This window comes from Aspergillus japonicus, assembly GCF_003184785.1.
Source record: "Aspergillus japonicus CBS 114.51 unplaced genomic scaffold BO86scaffold_22, whole genome shotgun sequence".
NCBI classification, from domain to species: Eukaryota; Fungi; Ascomycota; class Eurotiomycetes; order Eurotiales; family Aspergillaceae; genus Aspergillus; species Aspergillus japonicus.
The window spans coordinates 306,226-322,636 of NW_020291659.1; the positions used below are offsets into that span (position 1 = coordinate 306,226).

General features: G+C 50.8%; 6 protein-coding genes and 3 non-coding genes across 9 annotated transcripts; 4 read left to right on the plus strand and 5 right to left on the minus strand.

Annotated features, from left to right (window-relative positions):
- Positions 1 to 853: 853 nt before the first annotated feature.
- On the minus strand, positions 854 to 2,047 carry BO86DRAFT_361944 (DNA-directed RNA polymerase III core subunit RPC11). The gene is made up of 4 exons (XM_025669889.1): positions 1,809 to 2,047; positions 1,504 to 1,713; positions 1,284 to 1,378; positions 854 to 1,156 (listed from the first exon to the last, which is right to left on the minus strand). The coding sequence occupies exons 1-4, from the start codon at positions 1,819 to 1,821 to the stop codon at positions 1,121 to 1,123; spliced, it is 354 nt and encodes a 117-aa protein (XP_025528018.1). The 5' UTR covers positions 1,822 to 2,047; the 3' UTR covers positions 854 to 1,120.
- Positions 2,048 to 2,191: 144 nt separating this feature from the next.
- On the plus strand, positions 2,192 to 3,391 carry BO86DRAFT_338528 (ankyrin repeat-containing protein ANK1). Its single transcript, XM_025668991.1, has 4 exons — positions 2,192 to 2,246; positions 2,365 to 2,540; positions 2,596 to 2,773; positions 2,848 to 3,391. Exons 2-4 carry the CDS (start codon positions 2,529 to 2,531, stop codon positions 3,171 to 3,173), a joined length of 516 nt encoding a protein of 171 aa, XP_025528019.1. The 5' UTR covers positions 2,192 to 2,246; positions 2,365 to 2,528; the 3' UTR covers positions 3,174 to 3,391.
- Positions 3,392 to 3,543: 152 nt separating this feature from the next.
- Positions 3,544 to 4,863, minus strand: BO86DRAFT_389118 (MAGE domain-containing protein). The gene is made up of 3 exons (XM_025672043.1): positions 4,713 to 4,863; positions 4,275 to 4,635; positions 3,544 to 4,186 (listed from the first exon to the last, which is right to left on the minus strand). The coding sequence occupies exons 1-3, from the start codon at positions 4,737 to 4,739 to the stop codon at positions 3,567 to 3,569; spliced, it is 1,008 nt and encodes a 335-aa protein (XP_025528020.1). The 5' UTR covers positions 4,740 to 4,863; the 3' UTR covers positions 3,544 to 3,566.
- Positions 4,864 to 5,345: 482 nt separating this feature from the next.
- Positions 5,346 to 5,435, minus strand: BO86DRAFT_t124. Its single transcript has one exon. It is a non-coding gene; the product is annotated as a tRNA-Asp (tRNA).
- A 2,582-nt stretch (positions 5,436 to 8,017) lies between these two features.
- On the plus strand, positions 8,018 to 8,108 carry BO86DRAFT_t122. The gene has a single exon. It is a non-coding gene; the product is annotated as a tRNA-Asp (tRNA).
- A 779-nt stretch (positions 8,109 to 8,887) lies between these two features.
- On the plus strand, positions 8,888 to 10,568 carry BO86DRAFT_429828 (uncharacterized protein; the record flags this gene model as incomplete). The annotated part of the gene is made up of 3 exons (XM_025675655.1): positions 8,888 to 10,092; positions 10,266 to 10,277; positions 10,361 to 10,568. Exons 1-3 carry the CDS (start codon positions 9,206 to 9,208, stop codon positions 10,566 to 10,568), a joined length of 1,107 nt encoding a protein of 368 aa, XP_025528021.1. The 5' UTR covers positions 8,888 to 9,205.
- A 57-nt stretch (positions 10,569 to 10,625) lies between these two features.
- On the plus strand, positions 10,626 to 10,715 carry BO86DRAFT_t123. Its single transcript has one exon. It is a non-coding gene; the product is annotated as a tRNA-Asp (tRNA).
- BO86DRAFT_389119 (putative pathogenesis associated protein Cap20) lies at positions 10,682 to 12,004 on the minus strand. Its single transcript, XM_025672044.1, has 3 exons — positions 11,884 to 12,004; positions 11,708 to 11,788; positions 10,682 to 11,624 (listed from the first exon to the last, which is right to left on the minus strand). The coding sequence occupies exons 2-3, from the start codon at positions 11,780 to 11,782 to the stop codon at positions 11,133 to 11,135; spliced, it is 567 nt and encodes a 188-aa protein (XP_025528022.1). The 5' UTR covers positions 11,783 to 11,788; positions 11,884 to 12,004; the 3' UTR covers positions 10,682 to 11,132.
- Positions 12,005 to 15,380: 3,376 nt separating this feature from the next.
- Positions 15,381 to 16,254, minus strand: BO86DRAFT_409714 (60S ribosomal eL27 domain-containing protein). The gene is made up of 3 exons (XM_025674434.1): positions 16,221 to 16,254; positions 16,091 to 16,146; positions 15,381 to 15,828 (listed from the first exon to the last, which is right to left on the minus strand). The coding sequence occupies exons 1-3, from the start codon at positions 16,225 to 16,227 to the stop codon at positions 15,445 to 15,447; spliced, it is 447 nt and encodes a 148-aa protein (XP_025528023.1). The 5' UTR covers positions 16,228 to 16,254; the 3' UTR covers positions 15,381 to 15,444.
- Between the last annotated feature and the right edge of the window lie 157 nt (positions 16,255 to 16,411).

Genomic DNA, 16,411 nt, shown 5'->3' on the forward strand with positions numbered 1-16,411 from the left:
CACGGCCGAGTGGCGCCCGCCCCGATCCACTGTGGGCTCGGTGGGATGTGCATTCACATTTGTGAGGTCAACCTCCTCGTCGCCGCCGCCGCCGCCGCCGCAGCAACAATCATAATTTTATCTAACGGGAACGGAAAAAAAAGTCTGTGTTGCTATGATACCGACTTTTTGCCTCGCGGTGGTTGGTGTGTTCGATGAACTAGATTTTCTCCATTCGATGGACCTGGAAGGGAACAGGGCCATAAAGGCAAAAAGAAAAAAAATCATCATGTTTGATATTGATAGACAACTGATCGCCTAGACAACTAATGAACAGATTTTTTTTTCCTTCTGGTTTTTTTTTTTTTTTTTTTTTTTTTTTTTTTTTTTTTTGCCGCCGCCCCTCTCTTGTGTTTCTTTTTTTGCCATCATGCTGTCTGTTGTGTGCGTGTGTGTTGAGTGTGCCCCTCACCAAGTCTGAGGATGAGGGTCGTCGTCGGTTTTTGGCGGCTCTCTGCGCCTAACGCATGCTCGTTCACAACATCTTTCTTTCTTGGCCTTTACCTATTCGAGTCCCCGAGGGTGTAGGGGGGCAAAGAAAAAAAATGACTCAAGCTTGGTATCGTATGAGAGCTGGACTAGATGCCACCAACACAACACATCAACAAAGGAAGCTTACCTTACCTTGAACCAATCCAGATCGGGGGATTATCTGCCTGTTGCCGGCCCAAAGGTAAAATTCCCATCGGCACGGGTTGAGATTTTCTTTTTGGTTTTGGGTTCGGCGCTTGATCTGACAGACTAGCCCTTCCTTCTTCTGCCTGAACGACTAGTCAACATCATTAGTGCTGTTTTAACTACATTGAAACATCATGCGGTCAATCATCTATTGAGGGGTATCTGTTTAAGCTAGATAGATGTATACATCATCACACAGGCCATCGTAAGGACCCAAGGTCGACCTCATGAAGTTTAGACTTCAAGAGTTGACTCCAAAAAAAAACCACCAGCAACCGAACCCATTTGCGTCGGAAGACAACTCCACTGCTTCTCTCTATAGTCTAATCCACAAGACAAAAAAAAACATGTTCCCAAAGATTATAGGCGTATAGTCCCAACTTGGATCGAGGGGCAAGACACATCAATTTTCTCTCCATCTGGCGCCGCACGTGGTACACTGGAATGTAATATCCGCTATCAGCAAGGCATGTCGGGCAGTATGCATACATCCGCATGAGAGCCGCGGGGAGGGGTAAAATGAAAAAAAAAAAAAAATAAGAAAATATAATAAAATTAGCACCCACCTTCAAGAATGTAGTCATCGGTTCATCTGCACTCCGAATCTGCAGCTGGAAGAAATATGCACGGTCGCCATTACAGTTCTCTGCGGGGCATTGGGCTGAAGGAGGAGGCGCACAACAAGGTCAGCATCTGCAAGCTTTCTCTTCTGCCTGGTTTGTCTCCAAGCTGGCGGTATCGAAACACACAGCCAGGAGGAGCAACATGGTAGGCGAAGCAACTTACTGGCCACGCTATCCGCATTCGCAAATTCTTCCTTGCCACCAAATACATCCTCGACCTCTTTCTGCTTCATCGGAGTCTTCTCGAACCAGCTCTGTTCCAGGACATATTGGTAGGGGCAGGTGCGGCACTCGAAGCGGTTGACGCCCAATGGATGTCTTCCAGTCGGCTCTGCGCGAGAAATGGTGAGCGCATTGCTGCAGTTGGGACAGACTATTGAGTAACCGGGGTCAGAAGAAGTTCGTCGTCCAAGAGAGAAGTGTAGCTATAGATGGGCTGGCGGTACCCCGCGCGAAGGAGGGACTCACAGGTCAACGGCATGATGAGGATGTTTCCTGGCTAGAAAGTCCGTCAATCAAAGATGTCTAGTGGGTAGCAATGGTGTCACGGTAGCAAGTCTCTTCGCATAATGTGGCCCTGCATAAAGGCGACTACGGGAAGAAATCCAGTGTACTGCAGCTGTCACTGTCTCTCGCAGTAGTCAGTCAGGGTCGCATGCGATCTCAGCGATAAAGAACTAGGCTGGGTTGAGGCTCTTATCAGCCGGCGATGCCGCTGGGCGGACGAAGATTGACACCCGCCGATTGGACGCGGGGCAAGACTGGAAACGGGCCGGATTAACTCGGCTGCCGGTAGGCCGCCCGCCGCCGCTTCGAGAGCCGGCGGGGAGCCAACAATAGGGAGGCATCAGGCATAAGGCAATAAACACCCATACAAACACAAGCTTCGACAAACCGACCAGAATTGTAAGTGAGGCTTGCTGCGATCTATTCTTGTCCCTCATGGCTCGGCCTCACTTGTGCAAGCCTATATATAGACTTTGCTCCCCACATGCCTCATGCTAATCTTCTATTGATTCTCTAGTTGCTTCCGACACCGCCTCCTGACTACTTCGCGGCTACTCCGGCGGCATTTATACACAACAACTCCTCAGGGCAGCAACTCTCCTGAATCTTGACGGACTACTAAATATTGATTGCGCTTTCTCGTCTCTTTCCGACTCTCAATATCCAACGCACGAAATCATAATGGCTGACGAGGTGAGTGCCATCCTCACCTCCGTTACCCTTCTACATTGCTCATACTATTACCTAGGGCGCTTCCCCGCGTGAGCTGGTTGTGGAGGCCTGTCGGCGCGACCAGCCTCACTTGATAGAACAGGTGCTTGAAGACATGACGGACAAGTCGAACGAGGAGGTGGCCGAGTTCTTCAACGGGGTGACGGATTCCATGGGCAACCATGCTCTACACATCTGCGCCTCGTACGGAAGCTGTCAGTGTCCACCGTTCAGCGATGGAGCCTCCAAATTAGATCTGCGAACTGACCACTTCTCTACATACATACAGATGACACCATGGACACCCTCTTCGACATTCAGTACTTCGAATGTGACCCCCTGACCCGCCTCGACAAAGATACCCCGCTCCACGTCGCAGTCCGCTATGCCAACGAGAAGGATGCCGAGTTAGGGCTGGAGATGGTCAGGATGATGTGCGATGCCGGGTGCGACCCGCGGGTCCGGAATAAGCACGGCCAGAAGCCCACGGAGCTCGTCTACAACAACCCCGAGATCAAGTCGGTCCTGCAGCAAGCGGAGTACGTGATGGCCGAGGGACTCCGGGAGGACGCGGACAGTGGCTCCGTGCACGACAGTGCCAGCGACAGCGAGTAAATATGTAATAGCGAAACACCCACCCCTGTATAGCGCTTTTCTTGATTTCTATAGATGTATGCAAGCGATGTTCACCTTTTGAGTTTTGGAGTATCTATCTTTCTTCCCCGAATTGCATAAACTGTGTAACTACATGGCTGGATGCAGGGCCGACCCTGTGTGACGTGCAGACGGGGACTACCGCTGCAGTTTCGCGGTCTGCATGGAGTGTATACCTGCGACTAAGACCGCATGTTGCAGCAACTGCATCCCGCCTTCCGAGTCGGTTATACGTAGTAGTAGCAAGCACTCTTGGAGCTTAAACATATGGCATAAACTAGGGTATCATTCAGTCGAGAAGGACTGGGATAAAGTGATAACGCATCAGAACAACCCATCAAACATGGTGCATAATTAACCGCTCTCTTCGCCCTCAGAGCCAGACTCTGTTCGTCCACGCCGTCGGGGCTGTTGTCTTCTTTGGCCCCGCGGTCCTTGATCCCCATCTTCCTCGTTGGCAGCGGCGTTCTCGGCCGGTCTCTCCTGCGCGCGGCCGTGAGGCGCCTGGAGCCCGAGGCTCCGCGCCAGACGGATTTCCAACTCCTCGTCGGGCTCATCTGCATCCTGCTGGCCGTAAACCTCGCGAACCAGTCCAGCCACGCCCTGAGTCCCCACCTCGACCTTCCCACGCGGGCCCAGAATGTACTCGATGACTTCCTCCCCACCATCGACATCGCGGTTCCGCACCAGGTATCCTTCTTTGCAGAGCCGCTGAAGGAACCGGTCCGTGCGATCAACAGGCGTGTAAGTGTTAGTGTTCGTCCGCTGCAGATACCTATCCAGCTTCTGCTCCTGAATCGTGCCCCCGTTCAGCAGAATCACCGCAATGATGAACGAATACAACCCCGTGTAGGTACTTTCCAACGGAGCCTTGCTAGGGCGCAGGATCGCCGGCCTGCGGTACTCGGGCGGCAGGAGACTGGTGAGTATCCAGTTCTTATTCCCCGAGGACGCCTTTTCGATTTTCTGAGCAGCTACAGCGTAAACCAGGGAACCCCCCCAAACCGAGTCAACAAAATCCGCCATCCACATCTCGACTTTTTAGGCCTGCATGCAACTCACCTCGCCGTTGGTGAACGGTCACTTTCTCCCTCACCGGCAACTCAGTCATCTGCATTCCGAACTTCTCGCCCAGCACCCGCTGCGCTTCGTCGAACACGGTCCGGAACTGTCGCGCCCCTTGCTCCCCCAGAACCTTGGCGCTGATATCGGTGCGGCGGAGCGGTTGCCGGGAGTACTCGCTGGCCAGGGCCAGTCGCACTAGCTTTTTGACCATCACGTCGGTGCTCGTCGGGGCCCGGATGTCGGAGCCCTCGCCCGCGTAGCCTTCGGATGAGGACGAGTCGCGTCTCCGGCGGCGGGGCGCATTCTGTGTGGGAGGCGGGCTGCCGTCTGCCTCCTCGCTTGACTCGTTTTCCGGGGCCTATTGATCGTTGTTTTATCAGTGTTGTGGTTTCTTTGACGTTTTTTGAGGGCTTATCGGCAGAAGAGGGTACGGACCGCGCGGCGTTTGCGATTCGGAGGCATTCTGAGTGACGCTGGATCCGGGTACGGTGTTGAAGTGGTTTTGTCTTGCAATCAGACGGCTTGATATTGTCTCTTGCTGGCAATGGGTGCGGAGGGTGATCTTGATTCTCTGGGGAGTGGAGGGGTAATTCCTCTGGGCTCGATGTGGTGGTTTCTTTGTCCGATGGCGGACGCGCTTGACGCGCCAAGCCTAGTGTGGAACTTTGACGTGATATTGCCTCTTTGGGACTATCACATGGTGATAAGAGCTGGGACTATGGCGTACTGTACAGTATGATTTCATACCTACATAATGGATACTATGATAACTAACTGTCTACTATAAATCACGAGTATGGCGAGGGGATAGAAAAAAAAAAGAGGCTATTCCGCCAGCTGTTCACGGATTGACTGCAATCGAAGACCTCGTTCTTAGTCGGTTCGTTGTCTGCCTGGCAGTTCTTTGTTTATGCCCTGTAGGGTACTCGCCAGAGCCTGCCATGAGCAGCACCGTATCATCGCTTACGTGCCATTTTACAACAGCTTGACGACCACCACGACGACGTAAAAGAAATCCAGCACGAAAGTCCATCTTCTGACCATGGAGAAGATGAGCAAAAAGCAAATCTCCCCGACTGGGAGTCGAACCCAGGTCTCCCGCGCTTGTTCCCGACTGGGATTGACAAGCGGAAATCATGACCGTTAGACCATCGAGGACTTGTTATATGTCGGCTCCAAACTATGTTATATAGTCCTTCTATCAGCTATCATTGCTGCGCGTCGCAAATGAGTACTGTATCGCAAGGGTGTGCAATTACGCCTTGGATGCGACGACGAAATCCAGCCCCTAAGGTCTTTTGAAATGTATCCAGATCTCTTCGCCTCTTACACCGCAGGAAACGTTCAGTAGCTGGAAAGATGAGCATGGAGGGGATTTAGCATCTCGATTGCGGCCGAGTAAACAGTGGCAGTGCCAAACTGCGCGCTCCTAGAAGGTACCTAATAGGTCCTGCAGCTTCAGCGTCTTGTTCACCAACGACACACACTTATACGGGCTACCAGGAATGGCTCACTAATGTAGTCCTTTCAGGCGAACATGACCGTCATCTAGGCTCATGATTCGCTAGCCTTATGGGCTTCGAGTGAAGTAGCCCCTCCCCGGCTAAGCACCTGTCATGCAGAGTGCCTACATGGCAAGGCTCTCAATCATCTTTCAAGCTGAAAGAGACCTTCTCTCTTCTTGCCCAATCGACTGTCAAGATGCTCCTCGACACGCCCCCATCTTGTGTTTCAATTGCTGAGGTCCTATCCACTGCGTGCATGGCTTGTTTGCCTCCAAGCGCTCGAGGATCAACTTGACAACTCGAATTCGATGGCAGCCACGAATATGCCATGCATGATCACAATAGCCGGGGACATGCAGCGGATGAATTGATTGACGGGAACGGAATGAAGGGTGCTATCTTACATTATCTTTTGTCGCTTGAAACCGAATCCCGCAGACTTCGGCGTGACATGTGCGTGGTGCAGAGCAGGCCAGGGGACCATATTTCATTACCACTCAGCATAAGCGAGTTAATGGACAAGTATTTGCAGGTGCAGTTCCATATGGAATCCATTCTCTCGCGGACTCAACACAGGCTCGACATGAAGCAAAACAGCACCCTAAACACCTGACCAATATCCAAATACGAGAGGGCAGAAATTCCGTCGAGCAAGCCGTAACTGTCAAGCGGTATGCAATGGAACCGCCCTTGCCAAAGACGGACTGAAAGCGATGCGACTGACAGTTGAGGTCTTAGTCTCACTATCTTAGCCTTTGTCTCCATTCCTTTATCCTGTTTTGGCTCCGCGTTTGGCATGAATCTCAGGAAGATGAACTCGTATCCATCCATTTGAGTCTTTGTAGCCGTAGCTATCGTCGTCACCACGGTCATTCTGGTGGCGGCATCATATAAATCTACCCCTGATTTGTGTTACCGAGTCTGGCTGCTTCTGGAACTTATACCTTACCATTTCTACTGGTTGGAATTGAGGGCGCAACTGCGTATCCATCGGCTCTGGCGCAGAGTAGTTCGAAGGGCCCTGCTAGTCCAGCAGAAGACATGGATAGTTTGCTTGAATTGTTGGAGCTGATTGTGAATGTGTGACTGTGTGGATACGTGCGACCCACGTACTGCCCTTGTGAGGGCTACAAGTCTTCGTTCATTCCTGAACCTGCCGCCGGAGTCATTTCTTTATATATTACCATGGCTCATATTTGGCTTCAGTGGGCGCTGTTTCTATCTATATCCAAGAAAGAAAAGCCGAAAGATGTTGTACTTTGCTGAGGAGTATGCATTGATGCTTTTCAGACCTGTATGCAGGGGAAGAAGAAAGGTGTGTCGATAAAAGACAGTAACCACTAGTCTTCGTAGGGTGGACTGTTCCTGGGGCATGGGGACAGGAACAGTAAGCATGGCAGGAACAGTGGAGGTGGAGACTACCTAGTAGTTGTGATGGTTACCTTACCTAGCATTACCTTGAGCCAAGTGCTTACATTGTGATCCACCCACTACAACAATCTAAGGTAGTTTAATAGTCACTGTAGCCTACCTACCGTGATTTATTACCCCATTGTCTCCTCACCACTCTCTTCATCTATTCCTTCCATGTTCACCACACAACCAGTATTTTCATCCTCATAGCCACCAACCATGCCGAGCGGGAATTCCATTAGTACGGAGCATGTCGTCCCCGAATCTCATTTTCGGCAATATCCAGGAAGCACCGTCACCCAGGCGGATGCTTTGCATCTACACGTTCAGCAATATACCCCTAAATTAGATCGAACCGAGCCGGTGCCGATGGATGCTGTCACGTTCATTGCTGCTCATGGAGCCGGGCTACCGAAGATGCAGCTGTCTCTACACCACTCAAGGTCCTAGACATACCTACCTCTTATCTATAGGAACTGTAAGAGCCGCTGTGGGACGAGCCCTTAGAGCAAGCCACCAATTGTCGAACCCGCAGTATCTGGATGGCGGACTGTGCGAGTATGAACATGAGCTCGGGATTCTGAATGACCACAAGCTCAGTATAGACTGTACCTCCCTTCTAGGCCACATGTCAGCACTAACAAATGGCTCACAATGTTCTAGGGTACTAGGCTCTTGGGAGGACCATTCTTGGGAACCTCTTCCTGACGTCCGGGAGCGGGCGACAATAGCCCTAACGAACCGCGAACGTTAGCGCCTGGAAACACTTCAAGCTACGATTTTACTCATGATGTCAAAAACTATACCTTTCTACATGCAAGATCCTCGATGGTCTAACGGTCATGATTTCCGCTTGTCAATCCCTGTATGGGAACAAGCGCGGGAGACCTGGGTTCGACTCCCAGTCGGGGAGATCTTTCTTTTGTTTTTTGTGGGTCTGCTGATGATTGTGGACTGGTTCTACCTACTTGTCCTTTGCTTGGCTTGGATTGAGGGATAGAGGTTGGTTGTATGGTATGGCAGTGTTGCAAATGGGGTTGGTTGGTGGGTTGGGTTGAATGCAGTGGAAGGATTCAATGTCTGGTCTGGTGGAAGATTAGGCTTGTTGAGTCTGGATGGTGGACTGACGCCATTAGTATGAGTAATGTCTGACTTTCGCACCGCATTGTATGCGATTAGATCTTGTTTGTGGTTGGCGTACCTGCTCCTGAGGACTATAATGCTTGTCATGGCCTAAATGGCATGTAGGTTGTACCATACCTCTGTTGAAATGCCTTATTCAATGGCCTCGAAAGTCTAAACCGCAACGTAAGCGCCAGTGAATACATTTTCCCGGAGATTCTAAGAAAACCGACAATCAAGCTGTATGTTCAACAAGACCACAAAGAAATATGGACGTGGAATCCTCCCCTGGCATAAAGAAAGAAATGAAATGGAGATTCTTGCCTAAAGTGGTATCTGATCACTAGACAAGGTTGGGACAGGAAGATCCGGTGCTGTTCATTGTCTCTTTCGTCCTCCATATGGGCATAATGTAGCTTGTAGTTTGGCTTCAGTTATCCTGGTGCTCAGTCTTTGACATGCCAGGTGAATCCCGGCTAGATAGAAGTGGCCCAGGCGGAGAGTTCCAATCGAGAGCCCATTCAACAACAGAAACAGCATTGAAGGAAACTGAATGCCCGTTCCATTATCTGATTATCCAGATCCCCACAACGACGCGGAGCTTATCTTCCAGAAACAGAGACATCACAGACCCAAGCCCTAGATTGTTGCTCGCAAAACTCCATCAAAGCCTCCCCAACGCAGGAACGACAGAAGAATAATTGAAGAACCCCTTCAGTCGGAACCAAAATACCATAACAGCATCAGCAAGCCCGCAAGGCCTATATAAGAACATCCGAATACCAGAATTTCTACTACTCCATCCTCCCCAACCCCCAGCCATCGTTTCCAGAGCCAACATCATCACGACCTCCCAAGAACGAACCGTCCTGACGCAAAACCGAAACGATGTCGCCGCCCTTCTTCGAATTCACCCGCCTGCCGGAAGGCCAAGAATCCTGGGCCCTCCACGCCCTCCTCGCCGAGCAGCTCCAGGCGATGCCGGCCCGGCGCGTGCCCCAACCCCCACCCCCACCCCTGCCCCACGAGTTCCAGCACTACGAGGACATCCCCGCGTTTGTGGTCGTGCGCCTCGGCGGGGAGATCCACGACCACTTCGCCGCGCTCCCCTGGGAGCAGTGGACGATGAACCTGATCTTCCGGGTGCTGCGCGACCGCGCCCCGCGGAGCATGCCCTTCTACGGCGTCGTGCACGCCCACCACTGGGTCCGCTTCTACCGCGAGACGACGGCGGCCGACCGAAACACCGCGGTGGCTTCGCACACGGTCCACCCTGTGGCTGTCAACCAGGTGTACACGCTCCATTGGTACGGGGATGAGCAGCTGATTGTCGAGTTTGTGGACGCGGTGCGCCAACGTCGTCGGCGTCGGGGCCGGGGTGTGCGTGCCTTTGATGGGGTTCCGCCCCCCCGGGTCCGGAAGGTTCCCTTCCACGTGGATCAGATTGAGTGGGTGACGGGGGAGGATGGGGATGATGAGGTGGTGGTGCTGAAGGAGGAGGAGGAGGAGGAGGAGGAGGAGGAGGAGGAGGACGCGCAGGGGGAGGGTGATACTGAGTCTGAGTCTGAGGAGGAAGAGGTGAGTGATTGGCGTTTGCCTTCGCCTCTGCTTAAGACTGAGGAGGCCATGTTGGAGTCTCTGTCTACTCCGATTGACAGGGGCTTGTGTACTTCTGCCGAGACCACCCCGTTTAGCGGGGACGAGGACAACGACGATTCTCCGTACACCCTGGGGCATTCTGAGGAGCCGCCGGTCTTCAAGCGTGAATCTCCATGGTAAGTCGCTTCCACCCTGCTTTCCTTTCCTTTTGCAGCCCTGAATTATGGTGCTGTTGATCAACATATCGAACAAAAAAAAAACAAACAAAAAAAAAACAACGTTAGAATTGATAAGGAAGAAAAGCTCTCGTCGAGCTTGAGTTCCGGAAATATCACGTACACCTTTTCAGGTATGCGCCAGGGTATGTCGGCTAATGCGTCTCTAGAAAACGGCGGCAGTAAAGCATAAGGTAAACTATACCTAGTAACCCTAGATCTTACGTAGAACTCACCCAACAGCACACAGGCAACCTGATTTCCGCTGTACTACTTCATACTACACAAGTCATACATCCCACAGCAAATGTGCGCTGCATACAGAAGCAATTGTCTTGGCGCTAGGACCATGGAGGAATCCGATTAATCTTGAAGAAGAGAGCTTACACGCTTCATCTTACCATCTGATCTACTGGACAGTACAGCTCTGGGCATGAGAGAAAACTGCATATTCTAGGACAGAACACATAATTTGCAAAAATCTCCAAGCAAGATCCTCGATGGTCTAACGGTCATGATTTCCGCTTGTCAATCCCAGTCGGGAACAAGCGCGGGAGACCTGGGTTCGACTCCCAGTCGGGGAGATCTCTTTTTGCTTCTGCATACGCATCATGGATTTACTGTCCAAGTTCCTTGTTGTCTTTTTGATCGTCTATCGGGTCGCCCCTCAATGCATTCTACGAGAAGATAGGCGATTCTGATCCACAAGATACACTTATCAAGGGCTGGGACCCATGATGTGTATTCAAATGCAAGCTATAAATAACACACACGCACATTCCACCAGCGCAGAGAGAGGAAAACCACCAATGTTCGTTACAGAGAAATTAGAACTAAATGTGCACCACGCACCGCTGACCAAGCGAATCGAGCCACAAGAGCGCAAAGCTTTCTAAAGGTGGGACAGAAAAGTAGCAAAGCAAAGAGTCGAAGACATTGGGAAAGTTCGAGGGACAAGACGGAAGATCGTTCCGAGGTATCAACAAAGACGGGATCTGGGACTATTTGTCGGTCTTCTCATTCACAGCTTCCTTAACCTGCGTTTTCTTCGCCTGCAGCAGGGAGCTGAGGTAGGCCAAGGACTCTTGCGACAGCACAAGGGTGGTGCTGATGATGGCCTTGCTTCCAGCGACAACACCATCGCCTCCGCATTTCTTGTACTCCGAGTTCAGCGTGTCGACCACGTGGGCCTTCATGTCCCCGGCGAAGCGCAAGGGGAAGGTGGCTCCGTCTCGGAGAGATTCCTTCAGCTTGTCGGTGTCCTCCCGAACAATGGGGAAGGTTTCGTCGACTTTGGTCAAGCCTTGGTCGCCGAGCGAGTCCACGCGAGCAACGTACGGAGCAATGTAGACATAGGGCTTGGAGAAGTAAGGAAGAAGAGGCTTGGCCAGGCGGCTGTACCCTTGATCGGCATACTCCAGGGTCTTTGCGCCATACTTGTTTGTTTTAAAGACGGTGATTGAATCTGCAACCACCGGATACGATGTCAAGTGCTAATTGGGATCGCGTGATCAGTTTAGGCATGCTGAGAGGAAGGGAGGGATGTAGATAGATATGCTTGGAGGTCAAAACTTACATCGATGAAGTGGGAATGAACTTTCTCTCCATTAACCGAGTTCTCACCCATTGTTCCGTTTTCCGCGTGAGGCATGGAGGTCTACGCCCGAGACGGGGGAACATTAGTACCGTATAGTAAGTATCTGGGGTAATGGTGTATGAATAGGTATGACAACTTGGTATAGCATGACATACCTGGTAATCGGGTGTGTAAGTAATCAAGGCGATTACCACACAATGTTAAGAATGATGAGGGGGTGGAAATACGGTTAAAGCTCCGGAAGAAGAGTTCGAGCGCAGGGGGGAATGAAAAGATTTTGGAGGGAGGGGATGGAAAGGAAGGAGGGGGTGATTTAGGAATTTGGAAGGAGGGAGGGAGGAGGAGGAGGAGGAGGAGGAGGAGGAGGAGGAGGGAAGAAAGGAAATGCAGGTGAATTTCCGAGGGAGGGTACTACCTTAAAGTAAATCAGAAGAAGAAGAAGAAGAAGAAGTAGTAGGAGTTGTAGGAGTAGTATGAAAGATAGCAATCAACCTGTCCTGCTAAGGAAGATGCAGTTGGATTGGTCCTTCAAGACAAGATGAACCGCAGGGAACTTAATTGTTGAAAGGTAGCTCAGACAGCCATCTCGGCTTGATCAAAGGTACCACATGTTATCAAGAATAGCTGGAACTTAGTGTAATTTGGCCTAATTCCCTAATTTCCTACAGAGATTACGCAGTATAGCAAGAATAAATCGAGGGCTCTTATCATTGTAATTATCATTTTATTTTATTTTCCTCCTAGTCGAGTACATCGGAGCAGTTGGCAGCATGTGATAGCGGATCCGGATTAAGTAAACGACCAACTGGTTTTGATCGTTCATGGAGGGGCATCCAGTGACTGGTTAACTGGCAATTGTCCACCGAGTTAAGTAGTACGAAAGGGGTGATGCTCGTGCTAGCAACATTTTTCGTCATAGGTTACCTTTCCACCATCAATCAATCACTTCCTCCAAGGTCTGGAACTCGGAACGATGCTTGATGGCAAAGGAAGTTTTGACCGGGGTTTAACCCCTCTTCTTGCTTTCATGTCTACTCCGGACAGGGAAGGCAAACCGTAATGCAGGTAAAGTCTCAGCACAGAAAAAAAAAAGAAAAAAAAAAGAAAAAAAAAAAAAAAAAAAAAAAAAAAAAAAAAAAAAAAAAAAAAAAAAAAAAAAAAAAAAAAAAAAAAAAAAAAAAAAGGAAAGGAGAGAGAAAAAGGGCAAAGAGGGGGGAAAAAGACGAGGAGGACGACGTGGAGTCGACGCCATACCCAGCCCTCATGAAAGCCACCCGCATTTCTACTTGGAACTCGCAATGGGAGCCGCCGCCTGATAAGAACTGTTACAGTTGCGTTGTCAGAGTGGCAACCTTGTGGTTTCAGAAACACTTCGTTGAAGCACTTGAAGATCCATTGGGTGGTCTGTACAGTAAGATAACATTGGCGACCGAAAGTCTCGCGTTCTTGATGGTGGTGGTGATGATGATGATGATGATGATGATGATAATGATAATGATGGAATTCATCAATGGGGTGATGATTTGATAGCATGTGATTGTGGGTCTTTCCATCTCGCGGCTTTTCTTGTCAACCACGGACTTACTTTCATCACCACCACCCATCCATCTTCCCACAGTAGTACATCCTACACACCATGTTTCCCAGATTATGCTAAGCACCTCAATTTCATTTACCTCATGACATTGGAGTCAGGACGTTTGCACTTTTGTTCCCCATGTCTATTGCACGTGCAGTCGGCACCAGAATCTTCTTCCTAGGCAAACTGCCTGCACCCGGCCCCTCTTAGCGCCTTTCCGTATCAAAAGAGGGCGGCTACTGTCACAAGCTGGGAAACCGACCGCCAACTGGATACATATCAAACCGCATAGACACGATCCGCTCATGGTGGTGTATGGAGCACTCACTCGACTTACTCGCCGACCGATATTGATCCACAATCTCTCCAATTTGCGGACAATCTTCTCCGCTGAATCACTCGCATTCAGTTAAGTAACTTAAGTCAGTACAGTAATTCTCGCTGCGCCTGGACCCGAGGCTTGGATGGCGTTACCCAAGATTTCAACCGACTCCCTGCATGGTTGAGTGAAGGTCCTGCCCTTAGGACTGACTGCATTCTACTACAGTAGTTGGGTGCGCTTGGTGGTCTAGGCGTCATGGCGCCGAGCGTACTGGACTCCATGCCATGCATTAGATTCTCACCCGTCTCGAAAACGTCCAATTTAGTGCTTATTGGAGCTATGTCCCTCCCCTCCATCTCTCCTGTGTTGTCTTCGCGCCGCCTATCCGGCGTTCTGGGCTACGATGGCGATACTGTAGAGTTTGACCATGTCATCACTGACTTCTTGATAGGTCTAACCCGTCCGACCACCCAGTCTGGTTTGACATGTTAGCTCCGTGCTATTTTGGGCGTTAGAAAATACCTCCCATTCTGCACCCCTCTATGCAGCTTTCACGGAACGCCCACACTTTTCCCGCAAGCCCGGGAGGCGGATGTTGTAAGATCCTGCGTCTTTTGGCTCTACAACACCGCAGGTAGCCCGCAGAGGTCCAAGTCCCGCCTATCCGAATTTGAGCATTGAGTTCGTGGGGGCACAGCGGAGAACAACCGACAACTTCCAAATCGCGATTTAATATTCACGGGAATCTGTCACCGACCCTCGTACTTTCGTAAGGGATCTCGACAAGAGGCCCGAGAAAGCGGTAGCGATTGTACCTTAACATAGTTTGATAGTCCACCCCAAAGCATCGCGTAGAGGGGGTGAGTATTACGCCCCTCTACTATTTCTAAGGTCATACCTAACCCCTTATGCGCAAGATCAACATTGATTGTCTACTGTACAGCTACCGAGCAGGTCGCATGTAAGACGAGCTAGACGCCCATTAAAATCGCCGATGGCCAACGGTCAGGGGTCATTGGTCTCGGAAGAGCGTCATGGTCTGGGGTTGGGGAGTGAGGGGATTTACAGACAATTACTGTGGCCGATCGTGGGGGTGAATCCGTGTTAAGAGCTCCGCATTTACCCCAACATCGATCTCTACGAGCTGGGATTGGATTCAGCCTGGAGATTGTCGATTGCCTGGACTCTTGAGGTGAGGTGAGGGCGGGGCATGGGACGGCAAAGGAAAAAGCCGAGTACAATCTAGGCCCGACGAGTCCCAAGCAATCTCAATCCGACTGAATTATTCGAGGCTGTACGGTGAAAACTTGTAATGCTGTCATGAGCAAGAAGCAAAAGGCAAGGATCGATTGGCATCAGAAAGGAACGGTAGAATCGAGTTAAGAGTCGGCACAAATCTGGTGACTTCGGGTCGATGTCGTCCGACGCGGTGTAATTGGGGGAGTACTGTCATGGCAGCTAGATCGGGTCAATGACCAAGGAACCAAAGGCGATAGATACCACAGGCCGGAGAACAACTCGTAACAAAAAAAAAGAAATTGAATTTGTTCATATTTTCCATTTCATTTCGAGACGGACGCCAGATCTGAGTGGCTTCCCTCATGTAAATAAGAAAATGGGCCAAGTCCTGGACCTGTACATCGACGCGTTCCCATTCTTCCTCCAGCTATGGTATATTGCACGTTATCCCTAGCTCATGAACTGGACGTCTTCGATGCTTTTCTTTTTCCCTTTGCCTCATCTAAGACCTTGCGCGCTCAAACGACAAAACGCCCCAATTATCCCGTTTAGAAACCTGTAGAACCATCAGCCATGTCACCACAAAAAGCCGCAAGCGTCGGTGAACGGGGGGTGCAACGTACGCAGAGGAGTGAAGAACCAACGGTTCTTGCCGCTGGTGTAGCGGTCCTCGAGGGCCTTCTTGACGTTCTTCTTGGCGTCCTCACGCTGGGAGACCTCCTTGAAGGTGTCGTTGGAGACGGCACCCTTGAGACCCTCGAGCTCGAGAGTGTAACGGGTGGGCATCAAGTGGTTGTAGTTGACGACCTTGATGAAGGGCTTGATGCGGCTGCGCTTCTCGACGGTCTTCTTACCCATGCGGCGGGTGACCTTGAGGGGGTAGCGCTCGATACCGGCGACGATGGCGTAAGGGAAGGGGTGCGCCTTGGAGCCAGTGTCGTTAGGCTGGACAATGACGACCTGTCAAATCGCAAAAAGAGACCCTCGTCAGCATATATCCAGTGTGATTCCCAGCCGACCAGATATTCCTCGTTCTCGATGTCGCAGTTGTCGCCCTCGTCCGATCGTTCGACCATTTGCATCCATGCAGTCTTCCCACCGAATTCCCAACTCTTGCAATTCTTCCGTTGTCGCAGACGAGAAAATTTTCCACATCGGTTCCGTTGTCCTCCGTATATATGGGTATTCCAGCGCCAGAAAATCAAGTAGATTGTTGTCGTACCTTCTTACCGGCGTAACGGCCACGGGTGATGATGGCCACACGGCCCACTTTCATGACTATCGTAACATCCTGTCAGTTTTTCGATCGAAGACGCGATAACAAAATCGAGATGATGCGGCGATTCACTAACACTTCATTGTGAAGGTCCCGGTGAGCGGCAGGTCGATGGGGTGGTTGTCGAGATGCTTCGGTCGAGTGAGTGAGGTTCTCCGCGTTCGACGGTCTATTTTTTTTGAGTGAAGAGGGCTCAGGGCTTTGTGTGCCCGCACTCCATTGGTCACCTTACCGACTGATGGCTGCTAGGCTGTTCTGGGTAAGCGC